General features: G+C 62.0%; 2 protein-coding genes across 3 annotated transcripts; both read right to left on the bottom strand.

Annotated features, from left to right (window-relative positions):
- Positions 1 to 30: 30 nt before the first annotated feature.
- NDUFA4L2 (NDUFA4 mitochondrial complex associated like 2) lies at positions 31 to 7,391 on the bottom strand. 2 transcript variants are annotated; one of them, XM_037371135.1, is made up of 4 exons: positions 7,284 to 7,391; positions 3,186 to 3,274; positions 1,340 to 1,400; positions 31 to 1,089 (listed from the first exon to the last, which is right to left on the bottom strand). In XM_037371135.1, exons 1-4 carry the CDS (start codon positions 7,338 to 7,340, stop codon positions 1,033 to 1,035), a joined length of 264 nt encoding a protein of 87 aa, XP_037227032.1. In that variant the 5' UTR covers positions 7,341 to 7,391; the 3' UTR covers positions 31 to 1,032. The 2 variants fall into 2 exon arrangements, with proteins under 2 accessions (XP_037227032.1, XP_037227031.1); XM_037371134.1 differs by lacking the exon at positions 31 to 1,089 and having other exon boundaries at positions 1,099 to 1,400.
- Positions 7,392 to 21,572: 14,181 nt separating this feature from the next.
- On the bottom strand, positions 21,573 to 27,239 carry STAC3 (SH3 and cysteine rich domain 3). The gene is given in 15 exon segments (XM_037371275.1): positions 21,573 to 21,993; positions 22,238 to 22,375; positions 22,602 to 22,653; positions 23,162 to 23,265; positions 23,410 to 23,459; positions 23,741 to 23,807; positions 23,930 to 24,024; positions 24,108 to 24,183; positions 24,474 to 24,571; positions 24,719 to 24,977; positions 25,361 to 25,430; positions 26,196 to 26,338; positions 26,341 to 26,424; positions 26,427 to 26,456; positions 27,159 to 27,239. Coding segments are annotated over 15 exon segments (1,446 nt in total). The 3' UTR covers positions 21,573 to 21,894.
- Between the last annotated feature and the right edge of the window lie 149 nt (positions 27,240 to 27,388).

Raw genomic sequence — 27,388 nt, 5'->3', positions numbered from 1 at the left:
GACCCCATAGCACTGTGCCAGGGTGCTGTGGGTGGATGTGGAGCACGGACTGCTGGGTCTTGCTCAGTGTAACCCCTGCCCCCGAGGCAAGACGGGTATGGTGGGGGTCTGTGGGGAGGGGTCTGTGGCCAAGGCTGCCCCCCCTGCTCTCCTCCTGCTGCAGGGTGCAGAGCCATGAGCGAGACCCCCCTGCCTGGCTGGAGGTAGCCCAGCTCTGGGCAGGCCAGCAGCCACCTATTCCCCGGCACGTCCCGCTGTCCTGGGTCATCTGCTGTCCTGGGTCATCTGCTCCGTATTTCCTGGCCGTGAGTTCCCTGACATGGCCTCAGCCGAACAAACAGCGCTGGGCAGGGCCCCCCCCGCCGCTGGCAAGGGCCAGCTCCCTGCCCTGTGGCACAAACCCCCGGGGGCAGCCGGGGCTGCACACGCATGTAGGACATGCACATGTATCCTTGTGCATGTGTGTGACCCCCTCCACCCCACACGGCTTTTCCATCCCCGGGGGGGGCTGGGTTGGGACGTTGGGATGGGGTGGTCCCTGGGCAGCCCCCTGGGGCCCCGGAGCGTGGGAGAGAGGAAACGCGGCACCAAGAGGCCATGAACCAGCACTTCCAGCGGGATGTGAGCCCCCACCCCAACCTTTGGAGGGGGGTGTTGAATGTCTCCGATCTTTATGGGCCTGGGAAACTGCATGTATAATGCATTTTGCTGCCCCCCGCCCAGCCCCCAGTAATTTATTAACATCCGACAAAGTTTAATGCAGGTGGGACACAATGGCGAGAGTGACATGCCAGGCAGGGCGGGAAGGCGCATGGGCTGGTGGCAGCGGTCATGTTGCTCCCAGAGTGATGTAGTTTATTGCGGGCAGGAGCACAGCCCCACGTTTGGGGGTGCTGGGGAAGCAGACCTGTGTGCACTGTGACTGCTGCAGAGCCGCGGGACAGGTGAGAGCTGGGAAGGCTGGTGGTGGCCGTGATGGTGCTGCTGGGGGTGGGTGCGCTCTCCCCTACCCCAGCACATCCCAGGGTCAGCTCAGAAACTGGGACGGTCCTTCTTGAGGTTCTTGTAGTCAGTGGAAACTGCCAGAAACTGGAGAAATGAAGGACATGAGAGGGTGTCGCATCCCCTGTAGCTGCCCCTGCAGCCTGGCCTTGGCTGTGGGGTGGGGGGCCGGTGTTCCCCTCCCAGAGCTGAGCACAAGGAGCTGGAGGGCTCACGCACCACTGCCCCAGGGCTGACACCACCTCCCCGCTTCCACGAAGAAAACGTGATGCCTTGCCCTAAGTGTGACCATTCCCCCACCCCAGAGTGCCAGGTCCCCGATTTGCCCAGTGCTCACTTTATACTGGTCCGTGGGGCTCAGCTTATTCCAGGGTTCAGGATTATTTTTTCGATCCCAGCTGCAAGGGGTGATGGGGCCATCAGCACCTGTAAGGAGGGTGGGGGAGACGGCCCTGCCCTCCCCCCCTTCTACCCTGACTCTGCCCCCAGCCCCGACTCTGCAGAAATAATCCACTGTACCCACACACCCCAGTGCTGCTGCGGTTGGCAGGTCAGGGGGCTCTGATCGGGTCCCTCCAAGCCCCCTGGGGTGAGGAGCTGGGGGGGCAGGGGCAGGCACGCTCCCTGGGGGGTGCTCCTGGAGCATCCCTGCCACAGCCTGACTCACCCGAACTGCAGCCTGGCTGCCGCCCCAGCACAGGGCTGGCACACAGGCTGCTGCACCGGCCGTACGTGCAGGGGTGCACGTCTGCCTGCTCCCCCCCCCGCCCCCAACCACACAGCCCCCAGCTGGCAACTCTGCAGGCACTGCCTTGCTGCACTCCTGCCTGGGGGGCTCCCTTCTGGCCTTGGCTGCTCTGACTGCCCCCCCTTCCCAAAAGCCCCCAGCCTTCATTCCCGGTTTGGGGGGCAGCGGGGGGAGCTGCTGCCTGCCCTGTTGTGCCCACCTGCTGTGAGTGAGCACGGATACTGCAGCACTTGTGAGCATGCGATGCTTGTGAGTGTGCAAGGCAACTGCACGGGGTGGCTGGTGGTGCTCAGCTAAAACCTTCCCAAAGAGGACACGTCCCGTCCTGTCCCAGGAGGGGTTGTGGACGGCCAGCAAAGCCGTGGGATGGGTCCCTGGAGAGAGCAGCTCACGTCTCCCCCTCTCCCGTCCCCCTGCAATCCACTAGTGTTGGCCAAGAGCAGAATTTTCCATCTGGGAAGATGCGTGCGTGCGCGCGTGTGTGCGCACGTTGAGGGCTGGAGAGGAGCTGTGCTGCAAATGCAGACCCCTGGAGCTGTTTAATAGCATTAATGTGCTGTGGGGGTGCTGCTGTTGCTTTATCCAACCCCCCCACCCCCACCCCACCCCCCACATGCACACCCCTGCGCTTCCACCATCAAAGACAAGGTGCCTGGATCTGCTAATTGCTGAGCTAAGTACCCTGGGCAGCTGGCGTCAAATTAAATCAATGAGCGTTTTACCGGGAGCAAACAAATATTAGATAGGCATTAGACAGCGTGGGGCTGCAGGGACTGTGGGCCACTGAGCTACAAGGAAAAAAAAATAGTCTCGTGCGCCACAGCATGCCTGTCTGTCCTGTGCCAATCCATCCAGCCTCTATTCCTCATCAATCCATCCCCACACCTTGTCTCCTTCTCCCTTCTCTCCCTCTCCATTCATCCTTGCACACCGCTTTTGTGTCTGTCTATCCCTCCTTCTCTCTTCCCATTCCTTCTCCATCCATCCATCCCACTGGTTTCCCATTCCTCTATCAATCCATCCCTCCCCACACTGTCTTTCCCCCTCTCCATCAGTCACATACTGCTTTTATCTGCCTCCCCATCCACCCATCCATCCCGCTCCCGCCGCCGTCCCGTATCCTCTCCTGCCAGCCCCCAGTTCCACAGCAGCTGGTGCGGCGCCCAGAGCAGCGGACTGAAGGGGCCCTTGTCCCCCCCAAGCAAGGAGAGGGCAGATGGTGCCCCAGGTTCCCTCACCCCCTCCCGGCACCTCTGCACCCTCCCTCACCCCCTCCGGGTGCCTCTGCACCCAGGTTTGCCAGGAAGGTGTCGGAGTGCACCCAGGTACCTTATGCACCATAGTGCCCACCCGCCGCACCTGGACATCAGCCCCCTCGGCTCCGGGGGCGCGGGCCAAGTGCCCGAGGGGTGCCCAGGGGCACCCCGACCCATACCTGACGTCTGGGCTGTACAGGGCCAGCCTCAGCAGGTACAGGACAGCACTGCCCAGGCCAACACTGATGAAGCCAATGAGGGGAATGAGCTGGAGAGAGAGAGAGAGAGAGAGAAATGAAAAATACCCCAATAAAATGAATATTTATCAGGCTGACTGGAGAGTGAAAGGGAGAGCTGACACACCGGGAGATTTACAGGGGAAATATGGCAGAGCAATCCTGTAGCTGGGCTGCGGTACACAGTGTAGCTGTCAGCTTGAGTGACTGAATTAAAAGAGGGAGAGAAAAATCGGCTCGTGTTGGAGAGGAATTGGATTTGGAATGAGAAATCACTTCCCCTCTGCCTGCTGCTGCCCAGCGCCGGTGCTGGCTGGTGTGGCCACGGGTGAGGGCAGGGGGGCCCGGTCCTGGCATGCGTGGTGCCCCTGGTCAGGGGCTGAGCCTCGGCTAACGATTCCTCCCCACGGCTCTCGGTCCCTGCCCGGTGCAGCGCTGCAGCCCTGGGCAGGGTTGGCCCCAGCCAGGGTGCCCCCCATGGCAGGCTCACTGCCCCCCACAGCTGCACCCCCTGGCCCTGCACCCCTTCCCCACCACCTCCCGGTGAAGCATGAGATGAGGAGGGTTCAGTTCATCTTCCCCCGTGCCTACAGCAGGGACAACTGGGACATACTGGGGACAGACATCATGCTGGTGGCTGAGCAGCTGGGTCCACAGCAGGTTTTGGGGACGCAGTGACAGTGCAGTGGCGGCGGGGAAGGCACTCAGAGATCCCCTGTCCCCCTCCCCAGGGGCTGCCCCAGCCCCGCAGTGGGCATTCCTGCGAGCAGGAGGTCCCTTCGCCCCCCTCCATGCCCACAGGGCCCCTCCTCAGGCCTTTGCACCGCGACCAGCTCCATGTTCTCATCTCCGCTCTCCCCTGCATCGTGCTGCCAATCCCCCAGTGCCCGGGGGGACATGGCCTCAATCGGAGCCGAGACGAGGCTGCTTTGACCTCCCCCAAATTGCCGCAGCCCCCGCGCTGGGGAAGACGGTCTGAGCGTAATGAACCTCCCACCAGCCCGCGCCCCTGGGAAGGCAAACACGGCCGGCGCCTCGCCGTGCCCATTAGCGGGGAGCGGGGGCTGGTGGTGCTGCAAGAGCCGTGCGTGCCGTGCAGTTTGCATTGCCAGCACCTGAGTGCCTGGGTTATATTTGCAATTTTGCTTGGCAGCTTGAGCTCTTAGCACGTGTCTCCAAACCCCCACCCAACCACCCACTGCACGGTGACTCAGTTTCCCCACTTGGATGAGACTGGGGGGGTCTGGGGGGGCGACTCTAAACCATGAAGAAAAGGGTCTGTCCAAACCCCTCTGTTCTGTGCCAAGCACCTTGATGACCTGCACACAGAGCGGGTCTTGTAGGGAAGACACCTGAGCAGTCAGATGTGTCCCTTCCCCAGGCACTCCCCGCCCAGCCTTTGGTCCCCAACATAGACACCCCTCTGCATCCTCTCCCAGTGCTCCCAGCACGGCCCAGCTCCTGCTTGGCAGCACCCATGGCCAAACCAAGCAGCGCTCCGCACTCACACCGGCTGATCAAGCACCCGGCAGATGCCAACGCCAATTTGGGAGGTTAGAGGCATCAGCAGATAATGATCTTTTGCGCCGTGTGCGGCTGGGTGCCAGGAGGATCTGGCAGTAGCCGCTACCCAACCGCGCCGGCTAATCAAGACGAACTCCACAGCACTGGGAATTGCAGTGTCCGTTGGAGGAGATTCGGGGCGATGGGTTCGTCTCACCATCTGCTGCTGACACCTTCTGGGTAATTAATGCCTGGGAAGAATTAAGGGTAGGGGGAGCTGGGGCAACCGCTCATGCAGCAGGCGAGGGGCTCAGAGCTGCAAGTGCAGGCAGTGGGGCCTGATCCCCCCCCCAAGACGTGCACAAAAATAAACAAGACTTATTGAGAGCTCGACCTGAAGCATACGGGGAGTTAAAACGCTGCTTGAGTGTGTGCAGTGTCTGCCCTCTCACCCCAACTGTGGGGACCTGTTTGGCATGAGGCAGGCATTCCCCTGCTCCCTGGGACCCCCATCTCTGCCGGCAGCAAGGCCAAGCCCCCCAGCCAGGCACGGCTGGTGCCACCAGGCTGGCTGCAGCCCCAGCCATCACCCAGCACTTCCAAGTGACCAGTAATGAGCCGGTGCCAGCTCTGCCGGGGTGGGGATCTGGCCCCTTTCCTACTGCTCTGGCAACAAAAACAGCAGGAAGGAGAAAACAAACACATGAAGATGCTGGGTGAGGCAAGGGGTCCTGTGCCTGGAGGGGGTGGAATGAGTACCTCATGCCAGGGTTTGGATGAGCATCCCACGGCAGGACCATGCATGGAGGGGAATGGGCAGTGGGACGCAGTGGTGGGTTCTGCCCAGCGCCCAAAGGCACCCGCTGAGCTGTGCAGCCCTGGACTGCCATGCCGGTGGGCTCTTGCCCTTCCAAACCTCCTGTGCTTCACTGCCACGGTGCTCCACCGGCATGCCTGGGACATTAATCACTGCCAGGCGGGCAGGCAGCTGGGCATGCTGCGGTGGGAGAGTCTCTTGCCAGGTGAAAGTGCTGATGTACCTGCCCGGCACGAGCTGCAGCTGATCACATGTAGTGGATGACATGTCAAAAATTGCCCCAGCAACCTCTGCCGGCAGTAATCCTGCTTAATGACGCCAGGCACACGCCGGGCACTTCACGTACAGGCACCCAGGACCACCCCACTCCACCCACCTTTACACACACTGTTTGGGGGCCTCTCTGTGCCGCCTAAGTCACACCACCATGGCAGACACAAACAGAAAAGCCCCATATCCCTCCATTCTGCACACAGAAACACGCCGCAGTGCCACGAAGAGCGTGCAGGAGCCTTGGCTGGTGCCGTCCATCCAGCCGCTCTCACCGAGGACACGCAAAGCACCCCCGTGTCCCGGCTGCCCCGAAGAGCCCAGCCCCAGGTTCTCCCGCTCCAGCCCTGGACTCCACTCCCCTGCCCGAGCCTGCCGCCAAGCCAGGCGTCGGGATGCTCAGCCATGGCTCATCATCCTTTCCAGCCTGGCTGCTTTACCCTCCCCAAACCCAACTGCCAACAGCTTACGTGACTTCCAGCTTGCAGCTCGTTAACCCTCCCCAGGCCACCAGCCCCTGCCAGCACCCCAGGGAGGGCACTGGGTGGGGGGGGATAGGCAAGCGGGGGGCTGGGGACCCTCTGGCAAGGGCCAGGTCCCTGCTGCGGGAGGGAACCCATCCTGGCAGCCAAAGAAGCCCGTTCTGGCAGAGCGGGCATACTTGCCCAGCTGCCACCGTCTTGGACGGTCTGTAGTTTATGAGGGTTTAAGCCACAAAACCCTCAGCCTGAAATTTTGACGGCAGGGGACAGGGACAGATCTGAACTGAAAGGATGGGAGTTGGGGCTTCAAACGTAGGGCTGCCAGGGCCAGTGAGGAGGGGGCTTGATTTCAGTCCCCCCTCCCTCAAAGAAGCCCCCGGAGCAGGGTACAGTGGGGGGAGGACACGGAGCCCCAGACTAGGCGTGCCCGCCAGGGCAAGTAAGCCTGGGTGTGTTTAAGAGTCGATGTGCCCCAAGCCCAGCCTGGCTCAGCGAAGGAGCTCTGGCCCCTCAGCAGTCTGGATGGTGGGAGCGGGTCAGCCAGCACAGGGTGGTCTCACCTCTCCTCAGCAAAGGAGGGCTGGGGACCACCGGGACTACCCAGCTTACCTGGAAGATGCTGCAAGAGCTGGGAGGACAGTGTGAAGGAGAAGCTGGCAAGCAGGGACAACCTGGGAAGGGACCGGGAGGGCAGGGGAGCTGGACTGGGAGGCTGGGAAAGGGTTTGGGGAGTGGGAGGAAGAGGGGGCTGGCAAAGGGCGCAAAGGGCAGAGGAGGGCTGGAAGAATGGGGGGGGTGGGAAGGAAGGAGAAGGATGTGGAGAAGCACAGGGTCCCTGAGGCATGTGGTGAGGGAAGCGCAAGGGTGAGCCCAGGACGGGGGCTGCAGGGGGTCCCTGGGAGGAGAAGAGGGGCAGAGAGATGGGGAGGAACGGGGGTCCCTGGAGGGAGAGGGTGTGGGGTGACTCACTCCGGGGTGCCGCTTGACGTGCCGGGAGAACATGCTTCCGAGCAGGGGGCCCTTCATGGCGAGGGTGTGGGAAGGTCCCGCTGCGATGGCAGGCTCTCGAGTGCTGTCCGAGGATGGAGGGTGGGCAGGAGACGCGAGGGAGGCGTTTGCGACAGGGCTGGGAGGGACGGGGCGGGACGGTGTGGGGATCCCCATCCAGGGACACAAGCTGGAAGGGGAAAAGGAGGCTGAGGATGGGGGTCTGAGCCCGGGCTGCACTCTGCCCCTTCCAGCCTCTCCCGCAGTGAGCCCTGATGACTGGGTTAATGGGTTTGCTGCTGCACCCCAGGCCACATTTGTGCCTCAGTTTCCCTCGCTGTACAAGGGGCCAGCCCTTTCCGTTCACGTGCAAATCCTTCACAGGTTGCTCCGCACCTTCCTGCCAGGGCGAACGATGAGTCGTGTGATTTGTTATGACAACTTTGCCGGTGTTTGCTGCCTCCCCTCAGCGCCCCCCTCCACCCTCCCATTTATGATAAATGACATAACACCCAATTTGCATTTAGCAATGCAAATCTCCCTGGCAGTAACAGATGCTGCTGTGCATATGGAAACCAGCTATTTGTATCCACTGGCTCTTAACAAAAGACTGGGGAGATGGACTGAGCGGGCAGCCGCCAGCAGCAGGCTGGAACTGGGCAGGGACTGGCCCTCCCCGACCCTGACCGAGGCGTGGGGGCTGGTCGCGCTGCGGCCGTGGCAAGAGCCAGCGCAGCCTGTATCTGAGGCGGGCAGAGCATGATGAGGAGGCATGCGATGGTGGCAGCGTCACACACCTGAAGGGCACAGGCAGCCCCTGTTGCACGCCCCTTCCACTGAGGGCTCACGGCTAAAAGCCCGTGCCCCCCCAGTCCTGGCTCGTGCAGGTGCGTACATGCATGGCACACGCATACATGGGTAGACAACATACATGCTGGCATGGTGGCAGGCACTTGCACACGAACACCCCTACACATGCACACACACACATGCACGCCAGCCCTGGGCCAATTCTTTTCCCCACTGGCCTGTCAGCCCCCTGCTTTGCAGGTTTGGCTTGGAGCACCCCAGGGAGCCCCCGCTCTGCCGCTGCCCCGCTGCCTGGCTGTCCAGCGTCCCTCCCCACCTCAGCACCCTCTGACCCGCACAGTGCAGCCCTGCAGGCGCCGCTCCATCCTCTCCGCATTTCTTTCAGCAAAGTGTGAAAGGACAAAGGGGAGAAATTTCTCTGGAGTGTGTGGAAATAAATAAACAAGGCCTGAGTTGCAGCCAGTAGCGCCGTGTTGAGGCCTTTGTTGATATAATTAGAGTTTTGAAATGGGATTGATTAAGTGCCACTCCCCAAGACAGAGTGCATCCTGCCCTCCGCACAGGCACGCATGTGTCCTTCGCCGTGTTCCTCTGCCAACGGCGGCTGCGGCACAGGGACAGTAGCGAGGTGCATGGGGGGGTGGTATGTGTAGGGTCACAGCATGGGTGTGCAGGGGTGGTCACAGGGTATGTGCGTGTGCACACGTGTGTAAGTAGTGGGACTCGAGTGCAGGGCCATGACCCCCCTGGAGCGCAGCACTGGAGCACTGAGCAGGGATGCTCAGAGGGCACCCAGCCGCATTAGGGGCCCAGGACGCCTGGGGGATCCCAGTCCCACCACAGCCAGGTCTGCTTTGGAGCAGCCTGCATCTCTGCACCCTGGCCCAATGCAAGCTCCTAACTCCCTGCAGACAAGCCCAGGACTTCCCCTAGAGATGCAGCGGGATTCCCTGCCCACAAAGCCCAGCTGCCTCCATGCTCATTAATGATTGTAATTAAGAGACAGTTTAATTCTACACTGTGCTTCCCTCTTCCATGGTGATTATGGCGCATGCCCTACTGCTCCAGAGCCCTCCTGGGTAGGATGCTCGCAGCCCCACGAGAGCAGCCATTGCGAGGGGTTCAACCTTGCACAGTGCTGGGGAGGGCTCCAGCGTGCTCCCATCCTCCCACCCACTCCCCTGCCCCCTGAGGCAGCCACGATAAAGCCCAGCAAATAGATACTGCGGGAGATTCTTCTCTTTCATGGTCGCCCCTGACTGGCACCATGCAGATCTGATGGGTCAGCGCTTTTGGGGAAGAACAAGACAGCCCACAAATACTTCCTAGAGCGAAAAGAATTACAGCAGCTGACCTCAAGCAGCATGCACATGCACGTGCGTGGAAAGACACCTGTAAATGCGGAGCTACACGTACGTGCGCATCTAGGCAGCTCTGCACTCACACACGTGTGTGCATGGACACATGCCCCTGCCTGCACAGCTACACATACCTGTACACATACACACACACACGCGCGTGCACGTCCTGACAGATGTGCATGGCTCACGGGTGTATACACACCTTTGTAAGCAGACACATGCTTGCACACGTGCATGCACACAAACACGCATGGCTAGGTGCGCAGTCACACGTGTGCCGGTGCAGCCCCTGGCCCCATATGAGAGCTATGCGGAGCTGCCCTCGCAGGGTGGGGAACTGAAAAGACAAATGGGTGGGGGGGCTGGAGAGAGCCGCTGGGCCTTGGTGTCTCCACTTGCAGCTGCTGTGGCGGGTTATTTTACAACCACTCCAAAAATATTATTCAAGATGAAGGAGAATCACGGCTGCTGCGAGCGAGCGCAGGGCCGTCGCGGGGAATTTATCATTCCGAATTGGGGGCCCCCCCCCCCCCCCCCCGCAACGCCACGGTGATGAAGTGCTTCATTAATGGGAGATGCTGTGGCTTGGGGCTGAACGTGCCTGCACCTGAGCATGGTGCTTCCTCTGGCTCCCAGCCTCAGCACTCAGTTCCCCCAGCCCCCCCCAGCCCCCCCAGCCGCTCAACCTCCCTCCCAGCTCCACACAACCCCCCACTGCATGGGCACTGTCGCACAGTTCGTGGCCTCCCCACAGCCTCCCTGGCCCCACAGCCACCCCACTGGTTGTGCCCCCCCCCCCAGCCCTGGAAGGAGCCCTCCAAACCCTCCTCTTGACGGTGACACAGGGTCACCCCTCGCTGCTAACGGGGACCTTTCCCTAGTTAAGGCTCTGCTCATGCCGAAGCTGTAAATCTCACTGGCTTTTGGTGGGGCGCAATGGAAACCATCATAAAAAATTCATACCAACTAAAGCAAACAAACAATAAACAAACAGCCAATAATTAAATGGTGAATTAATGGGATATATTTCATAGTCCCACAGAGCCATGTGGCGGGATGAGCCCTAGCACGGCGTGAAGGGGCTGGATCCTGGGGGGACCCAGCTGCCCCCGGCCCCCTCGCCCCGGCCCGGGCACAGCCACACTGGGGGGCATGAGTAGCCCTGCAGGGGCTGCTGAGGCTGGGCAACACCAGAAGCTCCATGAATGGCATCATGTCAGCATTAACGTGACATTTTGTGATGACTTGCACAGCCAGACAGTGGCAGATCAACCGCATCCGTTCCTCCCTGAGAGACCACCACGCAGTGCCGAGACTCTCCCACCTCCCTCACCTTGAGCTAGCTCGTGATGTCATGCCCGCCCCATGATGTCACTGATCTCTATGACATCACAGTCCCCTCCTTGCTCCTGCCTGGCTGTAATGTGCTTCTGAGCACGCCTGCCTACTAGCACCCGGGGGCTGGTCCTGGCACCATCCATCCATCACACAGCACGGGCACATGTCATTTGTAACCGGCACCTTCATTTAAACGGCTATTATCATCCTAATTCCCCCCATTAATCACAGGGCACTGGGTGATGAGCATCAGGGGAACAGATCTCTGACCCACAGCTGCTGCAGGATAGGGCGGGGGGGACACCAGCCTAATACCCTGAGACTCTGACACCCCCCGGGTAATGCTGCAAAAGGTGCACGAGATGTGAGACGCCGGCCTTCCTTGTCGCCACCGGCTCAGGGAACCTTCCGTGGCCACAGGGCCACCAACCTGGGCAGCACGCGGGGTCCTAGCGGGGGAGGGATGTCCCCACCACAGCCCCGCGACCGGACGGGAGCCCTGGCTGGGGCTTCTGGGGCGCCGGGGTGCGCAGGTCAGCTCGTCCATGGCTGCTGTTGCACCAGGAGGCGTTTCCTGAAACCAACCCTGCAATTAACCACCGACTTGGCCCCGGCCCGCAATATTGATTTTTTTTTTTTTTTTTTCATAATTCTCTGAAGAAAAGCCCAAGCCCAGAGCTGCGATTTCCAAAGTCTGTTTTATAAATAACCGGGGTCACCAGCTGCCAATTGCTGTAATGCTGCCTTGATACAATTTAATAAACATAATAGCCTCTTCCCTCATTGTGACAAAGATACTGGTGGGGACCGCGCTGCACCTGGTACAGGAACACATGGCTGAGACACACGCACACGGCTGAGACATGCACGCACACGGCTGAGATGTATGCACGTGGCTGAGACATGCATGCACATGGCTGATGTACACACACCTGAGACATGCATGTCAGAGACGTGCAAGCGCACATCTGAGACACATGCGCATGGCTGAGACATGCACACACACCTGAGACGTGCACATGTCTGAGATGCACACACATCTGAAACACGTGTGCACACGGCGACAACATTCAAGCACCTGGCTGGGACATGTGCACACACAGATGAGACGTGTGCACACAAATGAGACGTGTGTACAGATGAGACAGGCATGCGCATGGATGAGACATGCACACACGGATGTATGCACGTGGATGAGACATGCATGCATGTGGCTGATGTACACACACCTGAGACATGCATGTCAGAGACGTGCAAGTGCACATCTGAGACATGCGCATGGCTGAGACATGCACACACACCTGAGACGTGCACATGTCTGAGACGCACACACATCTGAAACACGTGTGCACACGGCGACAACATTCAAGCACCTGGCTGGGACATGTGCACACACAGATGAGACGTGTGCACACAAATGAGACGTGTGTACAGATGAGACAGGCATGCGCATGGATGAGACATGCACACATGGATGTATGCACGTGGATGAGACATGCATGCATGTGGCTGATGTACACACACCTGAGACATGCATGTCAGAGACGTGCAAGTGCACATCTGAGACATGCGCATGGCTGAGACATGCACACACACCTGAGACGTGCACATGTCTGAGACGCACACACATCTGAAACACGTGTGCACACGGCGGCAACATTCAAGCACCTGGTTGGGACATGTGCACAGACTGAGACACGCACACACAGATGAAACGTGTGCACACAGACGAGACACAGATGAGACACACATGCACATGGATGAGACATGCACGCACAGGTGAGATGCGTGCACACGGATGAGACATGCACGCACGGGTAAGACATGCACACAGGGATGAGACACACATGCACACACTGAAGACATCCCTGCTGGGGCCATCCCTGCTGGGGCCAGCAGCTGCAGGACCGGACCCGCTGCCACCGGCAGCCCCACGCCGCCCCCCCGCCGGCAGAGTTTGCGCAGGTGAGCGCGGGCAGCCCCGCCCCCCGCCCGGCACGCGGCTGCACGTGCGCGAGGGGCCGCGGTCCCGCGTGGGGCCGCCCCGGAGCCTCCGGGAGGCCGGTGGCGCCCCCTCGTGGCCGCAGCGTGGGTCGGGCCGGCGGGGCCGCGGCCGGGGCCGGGGTCGGGACAGGGACAAGGACAGCGACAGGGACCGAGCGGTCCCCGCTGCTGGCACCTGGCAGCGCGTGGCTCCCGCCGTGCTGCCGCCCACCACCGTGCGGGGCCCTGGGGGGTGTGTGTGTGGCACACGGCCCCCCGCCCCCCCCAAAGCACCTCGACCCCAGCCTCCCGGGGACGCACTGCAGATCCCGGTGCCCCGTGGCTCCAGACTCGGAGCGGAGCCTCCTGGGCCAGGGAGCATGCTGCGCGCCACAGGCAGGTCCGCGTCCCCCCTCCCACGTCCTGGGGGGCCACGCCGAGCCCCCAGCAGCCACCCCCTCTCCAGCTCCCCATCTCCCACCCCCAGACCTGCTGACTGATGCCAGAGACTCCAAAATCAATTCCCATCCCCGCCAGGACACAGCAAGAAGGCAACAAATCACGGCTGCTGCTCTGCAGCCCCAGCGCCTCATTTTTCTTGCTGAACTCCATAATAAGAAATCAATGGCAGACGCTGCACTCCTGATGCATCTCCCCTGGGACAGGTGGCAGCAGGTCCTTGTGCCCCCACCCCCCAGTCCCCTTGCCAGACCCCAGCTCTGGCAGGGCCCATGCTGCCCCTTCCCTGGCTCCCCAGGGGTTCCCCACTTTGGTGCACCGCAGCCGCTGGGTACGCTCAGCCCTGTGCTGTCGATCGGGGCCAGGCTGATGCCACCCCACGGTGCATCCACCTCATCCTGCTGCAGCCTCTGGGGAGGCTGGGGGGGCCTGGGGGGCCCAAACAGGTCCCTGCAACGTTGTGGAGGGGGGCACAAACCCAGCCAGATGCAGAACAGGGCAGGAAGGTGCCCAGCGGGTTCTTTGCCCAAACCTGCAGCACCAAAAGGATGGGATGGGGTGGCAGGAGGGACCCCAGCATCCTGCGGGTGCAGATCCGGGGGGGCGCGGAGCTGCTGTCACGCGGCAGCTCCAGCAGCTGCAGAAGGGCCTGGGCTGGGGAGAGCCGCTCCAATTAGCTGTAATCGCGCTTCCCCGCAGTGCCTGACACCGAAAAACCTACATAATTACCAGCAGCGACAGGGAAGGCAGGACCATGCGCTCGTGCTTAATTGAGTGTTTACAGCCCTGTGAGGGGGGGGCAATAACAGCTCTACAAAAAAGCAACACACACACCCCCCCTTCAACAGCTAGAGAAGGGAGGAAGGAAGGGGGGGGAGTACAGCCCCATCCCTTTGCAGCAGGGTTTGCTGTGTCCTTGCACCTCTCCCGGGGCGTCCCTGTCGCTGTCCCCAGGTAGACAGGACAGGTAGCGCCTGCCACCACCAGCACCAGCAGCCCCTGAGCTCGTGGTTGATTTGCAAATGCAGCTGCAGGAGCTGGAGGTCTTGCTCCTGTCAGCCCAGCTGAAATCCCCAGGGCCAGCTGGGGGGAGTCACCACATCCAGACCTGCCCCAGAGGCAGTGATGGGGCACAGGGGAGACACACACCTGCCCAAGGGCTGGGTCCTCCTGCCAAGGTGGGGAGGCGCAATCCCAGAGGCATGGCCAGGTTTTGGGGCTGGATGTATCACACCAAGGAGGGGTGATCTGTGAAGAAGTGACAGGCACCAGACCCCGTCCTGTGGCCAACACCAACCTGCCCACACTGTGCCACCCCCCAGCCCCGGCGGACAAAGCTCTTGCCCAGCTGTTTTCTCCTCGTTAATTTTGCATGAGCGTGATGATAATTCTGCTCACCGCATTGCCACAGACCCCATAACAATGAGCCACGGTGCCACCCCTGGGCCAGGCAGCACTGGTGCCATGAGACAGCTGGGGCCAGAGGTCTCCAAAGGGGGCACAGCCAGGGCACTCCCCCCTGCGCCCGCTCCCTGCTGGGCCCCTGCTGCCGGAATGCGAATGTGCTCCTGCATGTGCTCCTGCCTGGCGTGCATGGGGGGGGGGGGGGTGTCGCATGCATGGGGTGACACACATGTCGGCACAAACAAGGTGTCACACATGGGAGAATGAGCAGGAACAGGCTTGCAGGGACACACAGAGACCTGTGTGGGAATACAGGCAGCAGTGTGAACGGAGGCACGCAAATACCTAAGTGCACCACACACCTGTCCCACCCCAGCAGCCTGATGGCTTTGCAGCATCTCCCACCCCAGAGGTGCCAGAGCTGGCGTCTTCCCTCCCTCGTCCTTCCATGCCCAGAAACAACCTGTGGGATGGGTCGTCTGGGTCAGAGAAGTGCTTTTTTCTGCATCCTGCAGCTAGAGACACCTGGGTTGGTGGGGTCAGGGGAGTGGGGTGCACTGATGTCCCCGTGCCACCCAGGAGGGGCACTCGGGCAGAACGCAGGCGTTGGAGCCCAGTCATGCAGGCACTCACCAGCAGCCTGGGGCTGTACAGCGCTGCTGCACCACAAGTATGCTGGCAGGTGGTGCTGAGCAAGGGGCCCCAAAACAGGGCTTGAGAGGGGGAGGATGGGGGCAGACAGCTTTCTGCCATACCAAGTCCTACCCTCCCAGACGTCTGCCACTTTCTCATGTGCCCAACTAGAATCACTAATTCCAAGAAACTCAGGCTAGATTAATTTTCATTTCCCCATGCAAATCAGTGCTAATTAGGATGGATTTAGTTCACATCACAGGGGCTGTGGGGACAGACGCTGCACACAGTTGTCACTCCCCAGCCAGGCTTTGGGGTGTTTCATCCACAGTTAATGATTTGGGAGGGCGGACCCCACTGTCTGGAGGTCAGGAGCCAGGGTGGGGGCAGCAGGTAGAGCAGAGATTGCTCTGGAACACCTGGTCCCTCTGACAACACAGCCCCCACGCAGGATCCCTGTGCTGGCCAGCATCCTTCTCCTGCCCTCACCAGAACACTGCCCACGCTGGAGCCAAAGCTGCTCCTCCCAGGCCTCTCCCCCAGAGCTTCTCCCTGCCCCTGGTCAGTGCCCATGTGGGATGTTGCTGGACCACAGAGGTAACGAGCATCAGCGATGGGGCAAAGACAGGTGCCAGGGAGAGGAGGGGGATCTCACCAGCCTGGGGGCTGGAGCTGCTGGTTTGCAGGCTCAGAGCAAGGCAGTGACAGGCAGTGGCAGGGGGTCCCTGGGGGCCCTTCTTCACCAGCTGCCTTTTAAATGCAGATGGAGGTCTGATCTGGAGGCTGAGCTGCCTTGTGCTGGGGAGCAGGTAAGCATCCCAGCATTGGCCTGGCTGGGACAGGCCAGCAGCACCCAGCAGAATGCGACCATCCCCAGTTGCCTGGGGTCTGCCCTGCTCAGAGGGGCAGGTGACAGCACAGTCCCCATCCCCATCCCCTTGTGTCGAGTCCGTCCCCCTCCCCCGTCCCGTTCCATCCCCCCCCTCCCCCCGCAACTCTTTCAGATTCTGCCTGTGCCTCCTCCTTTGCCAAATATTTAAGTCATTAACACTGCCCGCAGGCTCCTGTTTACGAAGCTTGTTGTTGAGCCAAGAAGGATTCCTGGCTGCCTCAGAGCAAAGACAGCGCAAACTGCACATGGGACCCCCAGACACAAAGCTCAACCCCACAGAAGGGCTGGGTCACCCACTGCTGCCTGTGATACACGGCTGAGCCCCCCACGCCAGCAGTGGCACCCCACATACCCCCCATGCTCAGAGACCAGCCCTGTCCCACCCAGCACCACGCAGCCCCCAGGGATGTGCTGCACAGCCGGGAACTTGCCCCTGGGAGCAGCCCAGTCCGCGGCTGGGACAGACACCAGCACCCTGTGCCCCTGCACCCTGGCTGCAGCTTCCTTTGCCCCTCCTGGCTCTGCTGCCCCCTGAAATCTGGCTTGCCTTGTGCCTCTTACTCCCACCCCACAGCCCAAGGGCCCCCAGACTCCTCTGCACCCCCAAGCATCCCTGAGCATCACTGTTCCTCCTCTGCAGCACTGGAGAGGCTGGGGCAGCCTGGAGCAGGGGCAGAAGGGGGGCACTGCCCAGCTGCACCCCCACACTCTCACCTCTGCTCCCTTGGCCGAGCGATGGGCTGTTCATGGCACCATACGCTGATCCCTGGGCTGGGGAAGGAAATGCAAACCCCAGTACGGGTCCCTGTCTCCGAGGGGTGCAGCCTGAATGTGAGGACAGCCCCAGGGGCAGGATGCTGGTCCCATCAGCTCTCACGCTGCTGGGATGGGTGCCAGAGCAAGGGCCTGTGCTCCCAGCACCCCCAGCTGTGCCTGGGGCAGAGAGAAGCAGAGGGATGAGCTGGGGGGCTGTGGAGGGCACAGTGCTGTGCCATGCTCTGGGGGACCGCGCAGCATGGCTAGAGGTCTAGGCAGGCTGTGAGGCCAGAGACAGTGTGACAAACAGCCAGAGGCAGTGCCTGCCTCCTGCCTTCATTAAATCCCCCCTAACGAGCTCAGCACTGAGCCCTGGGGCCCAGCTGGACTCGCTCAGAGCTGGTCATTACTGCTGACAAGGACCTGTCAAAGCAGGAGATGTGTGTGTGCCCCATGCACAGCGCAGCCAGGGGGCCCTCACTGCAGGGGCACCACAGAGTCGGGGACACCTACCCCCAAAGCTTGCTGGCTCCCCTCACACTCTTCCCTCGCAGCCAAGCAGGAAGATGTGTGGCCCCTGCCCTGGTACTAGTGCAGGATTGGGCCCTCTCTCCTTGCCCATGCTGGTGCTTGGGGATGGGGTGAGACTGAAAGTGCAGGGAGCTGTGTGGGGACCCTGGGGCTCCCCTGGCAGCATTGCTGGGACTGAAGGGAGGGTGGGGAAGGAAGGAGGGGGCACAAGGAGAGAGCACAGGCAATGGCATTGGGCAGGTGGGAAATGGTGATGGCAGAGCACCAGAAGGAAGGGAGCTCTGGGCAGGAGTGCTGTGGAGCCCTGGATTTCCCTCTCCAAGCTCCCCTCCCAGGACGCGCCTGGAGCAGGAGAGATGGAGGAGGATGAGGAGCACAGCCCCCTCCCCCCCCCCCCCCAGCTTGAATCCCCAAGCAGAGCTGCTCCTTCCCGGGAGCACCCTGGCACAGATAAGGAGCCCCAGCGATCCCCAGGGCACGTTTAATCTGGGACAGGACAGTTATTGGATAAATACCATGAATATGTAAATTGCATTTATGCTGATTTATAGCTGGGGGGGCAGGTGGGGAGCGGAGACAGTTTAGTTTAGTTTAACGCATTTATTTCCCTGTCTCGAGATGGAGAACAATCTCTGAGCACTGCATCTGCCAAGCCAGAGGAGATGATTCAGGCAGAGCCACGCAGACAGGAGCATCCTGGGGCCAGGCTGGATAGGGGGGGCCTCATCTGTGAGGACAAGAGGTGGGCAGGCTGGGGTGCAGCACCCAGCCACCTCCACCTCCCACTGCACCCCCGGGGGCTCACTGTCCTCACCTGGGGCCCAGAGAAGGGGCAGGTGCTCCCGTCCCCTCCATGCCAGTGCTGCTCTCCTGGGATGATGTATGGATCCAGCACAAGACCAGTGGTATTTCAATTAATTTCTGGGCCTTGCAAAGACTCCTGACCTTTCACAAGATGCAGCGAGAAATTGAGGTGATTAATCTGGCAGGTCAGGGTGGCTCCTCCACTCTGACATTCCCTGTATGTACATACCCCACACGTATAGGGTGGGGTAGGGGGCAGACCCCTTTGCAGAAAGGGGCTGTAGAGGATTTAGCAGGGAGATGCTGAGCGTCCCTGTGCTGGCAGAGTCACAGCCCCTCTCTGCAAACAGCTGGGTCACAGCCAGGCTGTGGGCACCAGGAATGGGAAAATCACGAGCAAGACCGACCCCTAAACTTCTGCTCAGCCACCGTACAGCTGGCACAGGACCTCTGGAGCATGTGTTGCACCTGTGCCCACACCAGGAGAGGGTGCAGCATGAGGCCACCCAGCACCAGCCATCCTCCCCCATGCAGGAAGGCGGTGGCACTCTCAACCCCGTTGCTCATCAGGTGCAAACGTCTCCCCCCACCTCTGCTTGCCCCTCACATCTCACTTGCACCCTCTGGGGAAGGAGGGCAGCGGGGGGACGGGGCTGCACACGGCCGGAGGGGCTGCCAGGAGCACCTGGGCAGCCAGGATGCACACGGTCTAGCTGGGAGGGGGGATGGGATTCACCTCTTAATTTCCTATTAACTGCTGATCAATCCAATTAGATCCCGCATGTAATGAAGGCCATCTGCTTGGTAGGGCTGGGGCCCAACACTCCCTCCCTATCCAAAAGCATGTGCTAGCCTGCACAGCCGCCGAGAAGTCCATGAGTGCTGGCAGGGAAGGGGTCTAGGGATGGGAGGCTGATGAAAGGGGTTTTACCCAATTTTCCAGATGACTCTAATTAAGTTGTTCTTTTCAGCTGTTAAATTAGCTGGAGCCCTCCTCCCTTCCCTGGGTGGTTTCCCCCTTCTCCTCCCTACTTCTCAGTTGCAGCAAATCAGCTTCCAGCCCCCCCCCCTTCTTCCCCCCCCCCCCCCCCCCCCGCAGGGCTCTGCAAATAAATAAATAGACAGTCCCAGTAAAATTAACCATATGAGGAGCTGCAAATGAGGTGGAAAATTTTAATGGTTCAGCATTTAAAAGCTGTCTGACAGGAGGCAGGGACATGAGTGAGCAGGGAGGAAACAGTCCTGGGAGCTGTGTGTTGTCGTTCCTCCCCCCGCCCCCCCTCCCCAGCCCCTCATTCCCCAATTTCCATTATTCTCTGCTGCCCGGAGCAGCACATGTCCCAGCTGCTGCTTGAGATGCTGGGACTGGGTGAGGACCCCCGAGGTGGGGACCAGGCATCTGCGCCGCTGCCCCCCCCCCATCCAGTAGCAGCCTCTAGGACACCTCTGGGGCCAGAGACCCTGCAGCCCCCAGCCCCCAGCCCCTCGCGGGGCAGCGGGACCTGGCAGAGGTTAACTCAGGCCAAGCCAGGCGGCTCGGGACTGGCAGGTGACTGGCGCCCAGGGCCTCCAAGTCCCCGGTGAGCTGGCAGCAAGCCCCGGGTGAGGGGATGCAGGGACAGGAGCTGCTCTGGCTCCTGGGCAGCAGCAGCAGCAGCCCCGGCACAGCCCACCTGGCCAAAGGTGGGAGGCAGAGCCCCCCCGAAGCCGCGGGGGAGGCAGAGCCGCCCCCAGCACCCAGCTCCCCATCGCTCCCCCCGCCCCCAGCAGCAGCACGTCCCTGGTCCCTGCCAGCGCAGCCCCCTCCGTGCGTTTGTATCTCCTGATTATTCCGCAGGCAGCGGAGATTGGGAGGCAGCAGCTGGGTCGGGCCTGGGGGAGCACGGAGACCCCTCCCCATGGTCCCCCCCACGGTGGTCCCCCCCGGAGCAGCCCATCCGGGGCTGGGCTGTGGGACCGCTGTGCGCCCCGGGAGGGGCCGGCAGCACCACGACGCCCTCCCGGGGGTCAGGGGTAGGGGGGGGGGCGGCTTTGCCCTTGAACGTCGTGTGTCCCCCCCGCCCCGCCAGCGAGGGCCCAGACATGAATATTCACGGTGCGTGACACGGTCGGTGCGGCCGCGGGTGCCGGTGGAGGGCGGGCAGCGACCCCCGGCCCACCGTGAAGCGCCGCAGGGGGAGCGGGGGGGAGCACCGCACTCACACCCGCACCGGGGGTGGCGCGAGCCGGTGGGGGGGCTCCCCCCGGGCACCGGCTGGGCGCTGCCCCACGAGCCGCCCGCCAGGGGGCGCCGCGGCTTCCCTGCGCCCGCTGGGTCATTTGCATATCTTTGCATGTGGCGCGCCAGCAGCGCCCCCGCCCGGCCGGCGGCGGCTCCGGGGGGCCGCCCGGGCACAGCGAGGCCGGTGCTCAGAGCCCCGCGGCGCCCGGCCCGCCCCGGCCCGGCCCGGCCCGCTCCGGCGGGGTCCGCGGCGACCGCGACCTCGCTGCGGCAGCTGCCGTTACCGGGCGGTCCCGCCGGGCCGCCCCGTCCCACGCTACCCTGTCGCTATGGCGACGGACGGTACCGGCCCCCGTCGCCGTGGTTACCGCCGGCGTCACGGCTCCGGGACGTCACGGGCAGCCGGTGCAGCCGCCCCTGCGGCCCGAGGCCCCCGAGCCCCCGGAGCCCCCCGGCCGAGGCAGCGGGGCCGGCGAGGTGCCCCCCCGCCCCCGGGGCGCCCGTTTCCCCGCCGCGCTGCCCGCCCGGGCACCTGTTACTGGCTCGGTGCTCGCCGCCCCCCCGAGCTCCAAGGACTCGTCCTGTCCCCGGGCCCTGTCACCTGTCGCCTGCAGCCCCTATTCGGGCCCCGCCGGGCCCCGCGCCAGCGCTCGGCACCGCGGGGCGGCCCCAGTCCCGTCGCGTCCCCCCCGGGGCTGCGGGCCGGTGGGGGGTCCTGCCTCCTGCCACTCCCGCCGACCGCGGCCCCCCCCCCCCCGGGACCCGCTGGGCTCCGACGTGCTCGGAACAGCCTTTGGCTGTGGGGGGCCCACGCGGGGTCCTGGGTACCGTGTTGGCGTGGGGGGGTCGGGGAGGGTGGATGGTGTGTGTGCACACGCGCAGGGCACTGGGGTGTGCTGCACTGGGTGTCGCAGGGAGCAGGAAAGCACCAGCCGGGGCCACCGGCAGCCCCCCAGTGCGCCCCCCACCCCCCTAAATCCAAACCAGGGAGAGCTCTGGGTTGGGGAGCAGACATGTATTGCCAAAACTCAGGATTACACAGCCCGGAGCAGTGGGACAGGACCACACTGACACCCCCGAGGCACCCAGCACCCACCACCTCTGGCGGGGGGGAGGGCTAGGTGGCCTCCAAAGCGAGTCTAGGGGTGCCCCCTCCTTGCATCCAGTTTCTCTGAGGCCACCAAAAACCCCATGGGGGAAACAGCCGAAGAGGCATCCCCCACACTCTCAGCCTGCCCTGGTCCTGGCAGAGACAGTCCCCACCGGAGACCCCATTGCTGCAGGCATCCGGGATGGAGGTGCCCACCATCCTCATCCCCATCCCTGCCCAGCTCCGGCAGCTCCCTGCACCCAAGGTCCATCCGTCCCCCTGGGCTGGGGGGCCCTAAGATGCTGCCCCACTCAGATCTCCTGCAGGAAATCCACAGGGAAGAGCCCCACTTTGCGGCCGGTGTAGACTTTCACGTAACCATTCACCTCTTCACCCTTCTGCACCACGATCTGGGGGCGAGAGGGGGGCAGGTGAGACCCCAGGGCCCCACAGAGCAGGGGGACAGCAGCAACCCCCAGGGGAAGGTGGGGGGGGCTGGGCAAAGCTGGTCTCGTCCGAGGGGCTGGGGGCAGTGGGCAGTATGGGGATGGATGCGGGCCATGGCAGGGAGCAGCTGCGGGGTGCAGCGGGGCAGCCGTGATGGGTGGGGGCTGAGGGACCACGGGCTGTGACCACCACGTAGTCCAGTCTCACCTGATCCTTCTTCAGCGTGATCTGCCCGATCTCCCGGTTGCCCACGAAGGAGCGTGTCACCTTGTGCACCCGCTCACCTGCCCGCACCCGGATGATGAAGTTAGGAGGGAAGTAGCCGACTTTTTCACCGATCTTCCCCTGAAAGAAATCAGTGGATGGGTGCGAGGTGGGGATTGGAGCCAATCCATATGATCCCCAGACTCCCCCATGACAAACAGTCTGCAGGTCATGGGCTGGCATGAGGACACAGGAGGTCTAGGGGGCCATGTCCCCCTCAGGGTGCGATTTGCACTCCCAGCTGACCTCTCCCTTTGCTTTAAGCTCTGCATCTTTCCCCTCCGCGCTTGCAGGACACCAGCCTTACCCGCCACCACTCCTCATTGGAATCGTCAATCACCGTGATCTTCTCCCCTGGCCTGCAAAGGGAGAGAAGGGCTCAGTGTGAGGGGGGACAGGTACCCCCCTCACCATAGTACACCTTGAGGCTGGCAAGGAAAATTACTCTTCCCACAGCACCAGCTCCTAGATCCCTGTGTCTGGGAAGGTCAAGGAATGCACGCAGCCCACAAGCTCGGGGACAGACATGACCAGCTCAGCCTCAGGTCTGGGGTGCAAGAAACCACATCAAGACAGACACCAGCAGTCTTGGAAATGAGGCTTGTGCCCAACACCCGGGAGCTGGGAGAGCTGGCTCAGAGAGCTGGGACCCCTGCTCAATGTGTAGCACACTGGGGCAAGCAGAAAAGCCACAAAACCCAAACCACAGCCAGCGTAGCCCTAATTTCTGCCCTCATTCATTCATTCAGAGACCCCTCCTGGCCGTAAGACTTCACTGTTAAGGAGAAGACTTGTCCCCCTCTGCAACGGACATGCCACATCCTTCCCCTCATCACTCCTATGCCCATAATGTGGCTGGGAACTTACGGGAAATCTAGGTCATCTTTCTCCAGAGCTTTGAAGCGGTAAAGTGCCACAAAATAGTGAGACTGCAGATAGCCACCACGCATCCCTGGCTGTGGCTTCTTGTTCTGAGGGAGGAGGAGAGAGGGGTTCAGGGCCCCAGAGAGGCTGAGGACAGCTCCAGGGAGCCCAGCAAGGAGATCCCTGCAGCCTCTGCCTACACTGCTCCAAGGCCGGGGGGTGTTGGCATGTAGGGTGAGGATGACGGATACCTTGTCATCTGCTGCGCTCTTCTCAGTCTTCTTGTCCCCTTCAGAGGTGCCTGGAAATGGGAGGAGGGGGGTTACATCTCTCCTGGTGCTGCCTCCCTGCCCCACAACCAGCCTCTTCCCAAGGATCTCCTGTGACCAGGTCAACAAGGGGAAGCAGAGAAGGTGGAGACCTGAACTGAAGTTTCCCCATTTCTGCAGAGTAAACCCCATCCTGGTGGACTCCCTCCCCATCAGGCTCCCTCCCTGCCCCATGCTCATGGCTGAGGCTCAGCTCCCCCCAGTTCCCTGCCTCTCCGTGTGCAGACAGCCCCGCTGCAGTCGCGGCACTCACCGCCCTCAGTTTTGCCTCCTTCTGGCTTCGTGGCCTCTGGCTCCTCATCCATCATAGCAGCCAAAGGCTGCAAGGCAGAGAGCTGTCAGGGGGTGCAGAGCAGGCAGGGAGGTGGGGGTGGCAATGGGGTGTAGGCTGTGGTGCTGGGACCATTGGGCATTTGGAGCGACAGGCCAACCCTGCACTCACGTTTTTCTTGTCATCCTGCCCTTTCTTGCGTTCCTTGTTGGCCATAATGACACCCGTCCGCAGGGTCTCGAACACGGGGTCGCTCCTGTTGTCTGCTGCAGGGGCACAGGGATGGTGAGAGGGGTTCAGCTCCAGGATGCAAGGAGATGGGGCACTCCAGCGTGGGGACAGTACTTACAGAGCAGGTCCTTCACGCAGGCGTATTGCTGGTCACTGTAGAGGGGTGAGCTGTATGCCCGGCGAAACCCTGGGGGCTGGAGGGAAAAAGGAGGTCAGAGCATCAGCCTCCACCCAGACCCTTGGGCCCTCCTGTGAGAGCTGAGGGGGAGCGGGTGGATGCTGGGGACCCAGAAGGTGACCATGCAGCAGGCAGGTGATGCCTCTGCGGTCCCCGCTCTGCGGTCCCCCCTCAGAGCCAGGAAGGGAGGTGGGTCATTGTGCCTGGGTCATGGCCACAAGGACCGAGCCGGCCGCTCCCTGCCATGGTGCTTTGGTCTTCCCTGCGAGGGGGTGCCCCAAGCCCAGGGCTGGTGGGAACACTCACGATTTTGCCAAAGCAGCGCTGCATCTCCACGTAGGACTGGCAGTGGTGGTGGATGTTGGTTTTGCAGTTCTTGCACCTCAGGCCAAATTTGTTGTTGACTGGCGGTGTGTGGGGGAAGAGGGGCAGAAAGGAGAGGCAATGTGACACTGCAGCTGTGGGGACGGCTGGGCTGAAGTCCTCTCCAGCCTTGTCCCCCAGCACTCACCCTGGCCATGGCCCCCAGCCCCAGCCCCCTCAGGACTCACGGACAATCATGCGGGCACAAACATCACAAAACTTGGGCTTTTTGTAGTAATGATCCTTGAACTTGTGGGGTTTGTCATTGACAAGTTTCTGGGGCTCTGGAGGGGGCTCAGGCTCCTCCTCCTCTTCCTCCTCTTCCTCCTCCTCATAGATGTAGTAGATGGGTCCCCCTGAAGGGCTGACCAGCTCCCCATTGGGCTGCGGCTCTGGCGTTGTCTCCTCCTTGGGTTTTCGCTGGAAAAGTTGCTTCAGCTTCTGTAGCTGCCGGGGCAGGAGAGGATGCATTGCACACGGCAGGCATGTGGGGTGAGGCAGGCAGAGAAGCTGGTGCCTCGCCCCCTGCCCCTTCGCTCTGACCCAGACACTCCTTTGTCCCCAAGTGGGAAGAGACCCCAGGCACCTTGGGTCAGAAATGCTGTGAGGACAGGGACCTTCCTCCCGGTGCCATGAGGTCACCACAACAGGAGAAACTGTGACTCCTGAGCACCGTTGTGGCTGTGGGTACCCTGGGGAAAAGCCAAGCTGGGAAATGGCCACCCAGTGCCCTGCTGGGTCAGGAGCCCACCAGGCATCCCCGGGCCCCACAAAGACTCCTGGGGCTGAGGCAATGCCAGAAAGTTGCTGCCCTGTGGGCACCCACTTACCCGGCTCCTGGGTTTCCCACCTGAAGTGGGTGAAGCTGCTGGTGGCTCTGGCACTTCCTTCTCTGTCATGCTACAAGGGGAGAAGAGAGACATCACTTTGGCTGGGGCTGTTCCCGCTGCAGGTGCCCAGTGGGGGAAAGGAACAGCCAGAACTTGCTGGATGGGAAGCATCTTCCAAGCCAGTGCTTCCCTCTGCCCCAGCAGCACCACCTCCCGCCCCAGTAAGGGCCAGTCCCGCGGGGGTCATGTCCTGGAGCCCTGGGGTACCCCCCGGGCCCTGCTGCGCAGGCTGGGGGTGGCAGGCTCCCAGCCCAACGTGCACAGCACTGCTGCGTGCTCGTGGTGGATGTGGTGCCAAGTGCTGCCAGCCAGACCCTGGGCTACCTACACGTGTCCGTCTCTGTCTAGACTTCTCCATCTCAACCATTAAACTGCAAACGGTGCCACTCTTGGCCCCTTAGGACAAACATGCCTTTGACGCTGCCTGGCATCACCGTGCAGCCCTGCTTTCTTCTCCACAGAAGCGCCATGCTACCATGGGGGCAGGATCTGCTCCTGCATCCCCCAAACACGCCAGCTCTGACTGTCAGCCATCCCCACAGTCCTTCTACACAGACATCACTGGTTTTGGGGACACCTAACATGAAGCCCCCGCCACCCCCACCCCCCATGTCCCTGTGGAAACCAATTAGGATGACCAGCAGGGAAGAGCTGGGGAGTCCTGGGGCAAGGGGTGCAAAGAGCCCTGGGGTCCTGCAGCAGCGTGGGTGGAGCAGGGGCCCACGGGGGTCAGCAGCCACGATGAGGGGGGAGCCGCGTACGGGAACACACTTACGCTGTGTTTGGAGCTCTCGCCCTGCGATGAAAAACCCCGCCAAGTGTGGCCGATGTTGGGGCCCCGTTGGCGGCGGAGCCCCCAGCCCTCCGTGCCGGGTGCGCAGGGAAGGGGGCAGCTGCCCCAGTCCCCTGGCGGGCGGGAGTGACAGGCCGGAGGGGAACAGACAGCTGAGCGCTGGCGGAGGCTGACGCCGAGAAATTGGAGCCCAAGGAGGGGAGCGGGTGGAGAGGAGCCACCGGCTATTTGCGTTAGTGGTTGCTGGGCGTGCCAGGGGCCACCCACCCCCTGGCATGGGGCAGCAGCGGGGCCGGGGCACAGCGAGTGCTCCAGCCCTGATGTCTTGCTTGCTTTTGCATTTGAGACCCCTGCAGCTGGGAGAGGAAGAGCGGCAGCGGTGTGGTTGGGGTCTCTCATACGGCAGCTCAGCCCCATACCCTCTAGCCACAAATCCTGCTGGTCTGCTCCCTGCTGAGACAGAGCAGGGGACCCCACTGCTATCACGCTGCCCTGCAGCAGGTTGCAGGTCCCCAGAACTGGACCGGCACCCCAGCGCCAGAGTCCCTGCACCCACGACCTTGCCAGGCTGTGGGTGGCAGCGGGCAGGAGTTTGCACCAGGCCTGGGGCTGGAGCTCACACCCCTTCCAGGCTCCACCAGGAGCAGGCTTCCTCCGCTTGCACCTGCCCTTGAAGGTGTAGCATCCAGATGCTGCAAGAGGCTGCAGCTGCTGTGCGCAACACCACGGGGAGCACGGTGCCAGCCCGACTCCTGTACCCACAGCACAGGACACAGTGATACCTGCACCTATCAACTTCACTGCTGCTCCCCTGGCATCAGGGGGAAGATGTTGCTTCCTGGCAGGGGATACAGCTGGGGACCCTGCCCCCCTGTTCTTGCCATTGCACAGCTGCACGGGGCCAGCAGCTGGGGAAAGAGGCTACGAATAGCCAAGTGGGGCGACCAGCCCCAGGTCAAAGTGCCCATTGCTCCTGGCCCAGCTGTAGCTCCCAGCCTTGGCATGCCGCGAGCTGACAGCCCTCATAGGTGCCAAGCACGGGTGCAGGATCGGGGCAGGAACACATCCTCCTGTGAGTGCCCCTTCTGATCCCTGGCTGTCATCTCACCCCGAAGAGACGGCACACACAGCCTCTACCACTGGTATTGGCAGAGAACGGGAAAGCAGCATTAAAG

This window comes from Falco rusticolus, chromosome 19, assembly GCF_015220075.1.
Source record: "Falco rusticolus isolate bFalRus1 chromosome 19, bFalRus1.pri, whole genome shotgun sequence".
Lineage (NCBI taxonomy): Eukaryota > Metazoa > Chordata > Aves > Falconiformes > Falconidae > Falco > Falco rusticolus.
The sequence above is the reverse complement of the archived record's forward strand: the minus strand, read 5'-3'. Positions and strand labels throughout refer to the sequence as shown.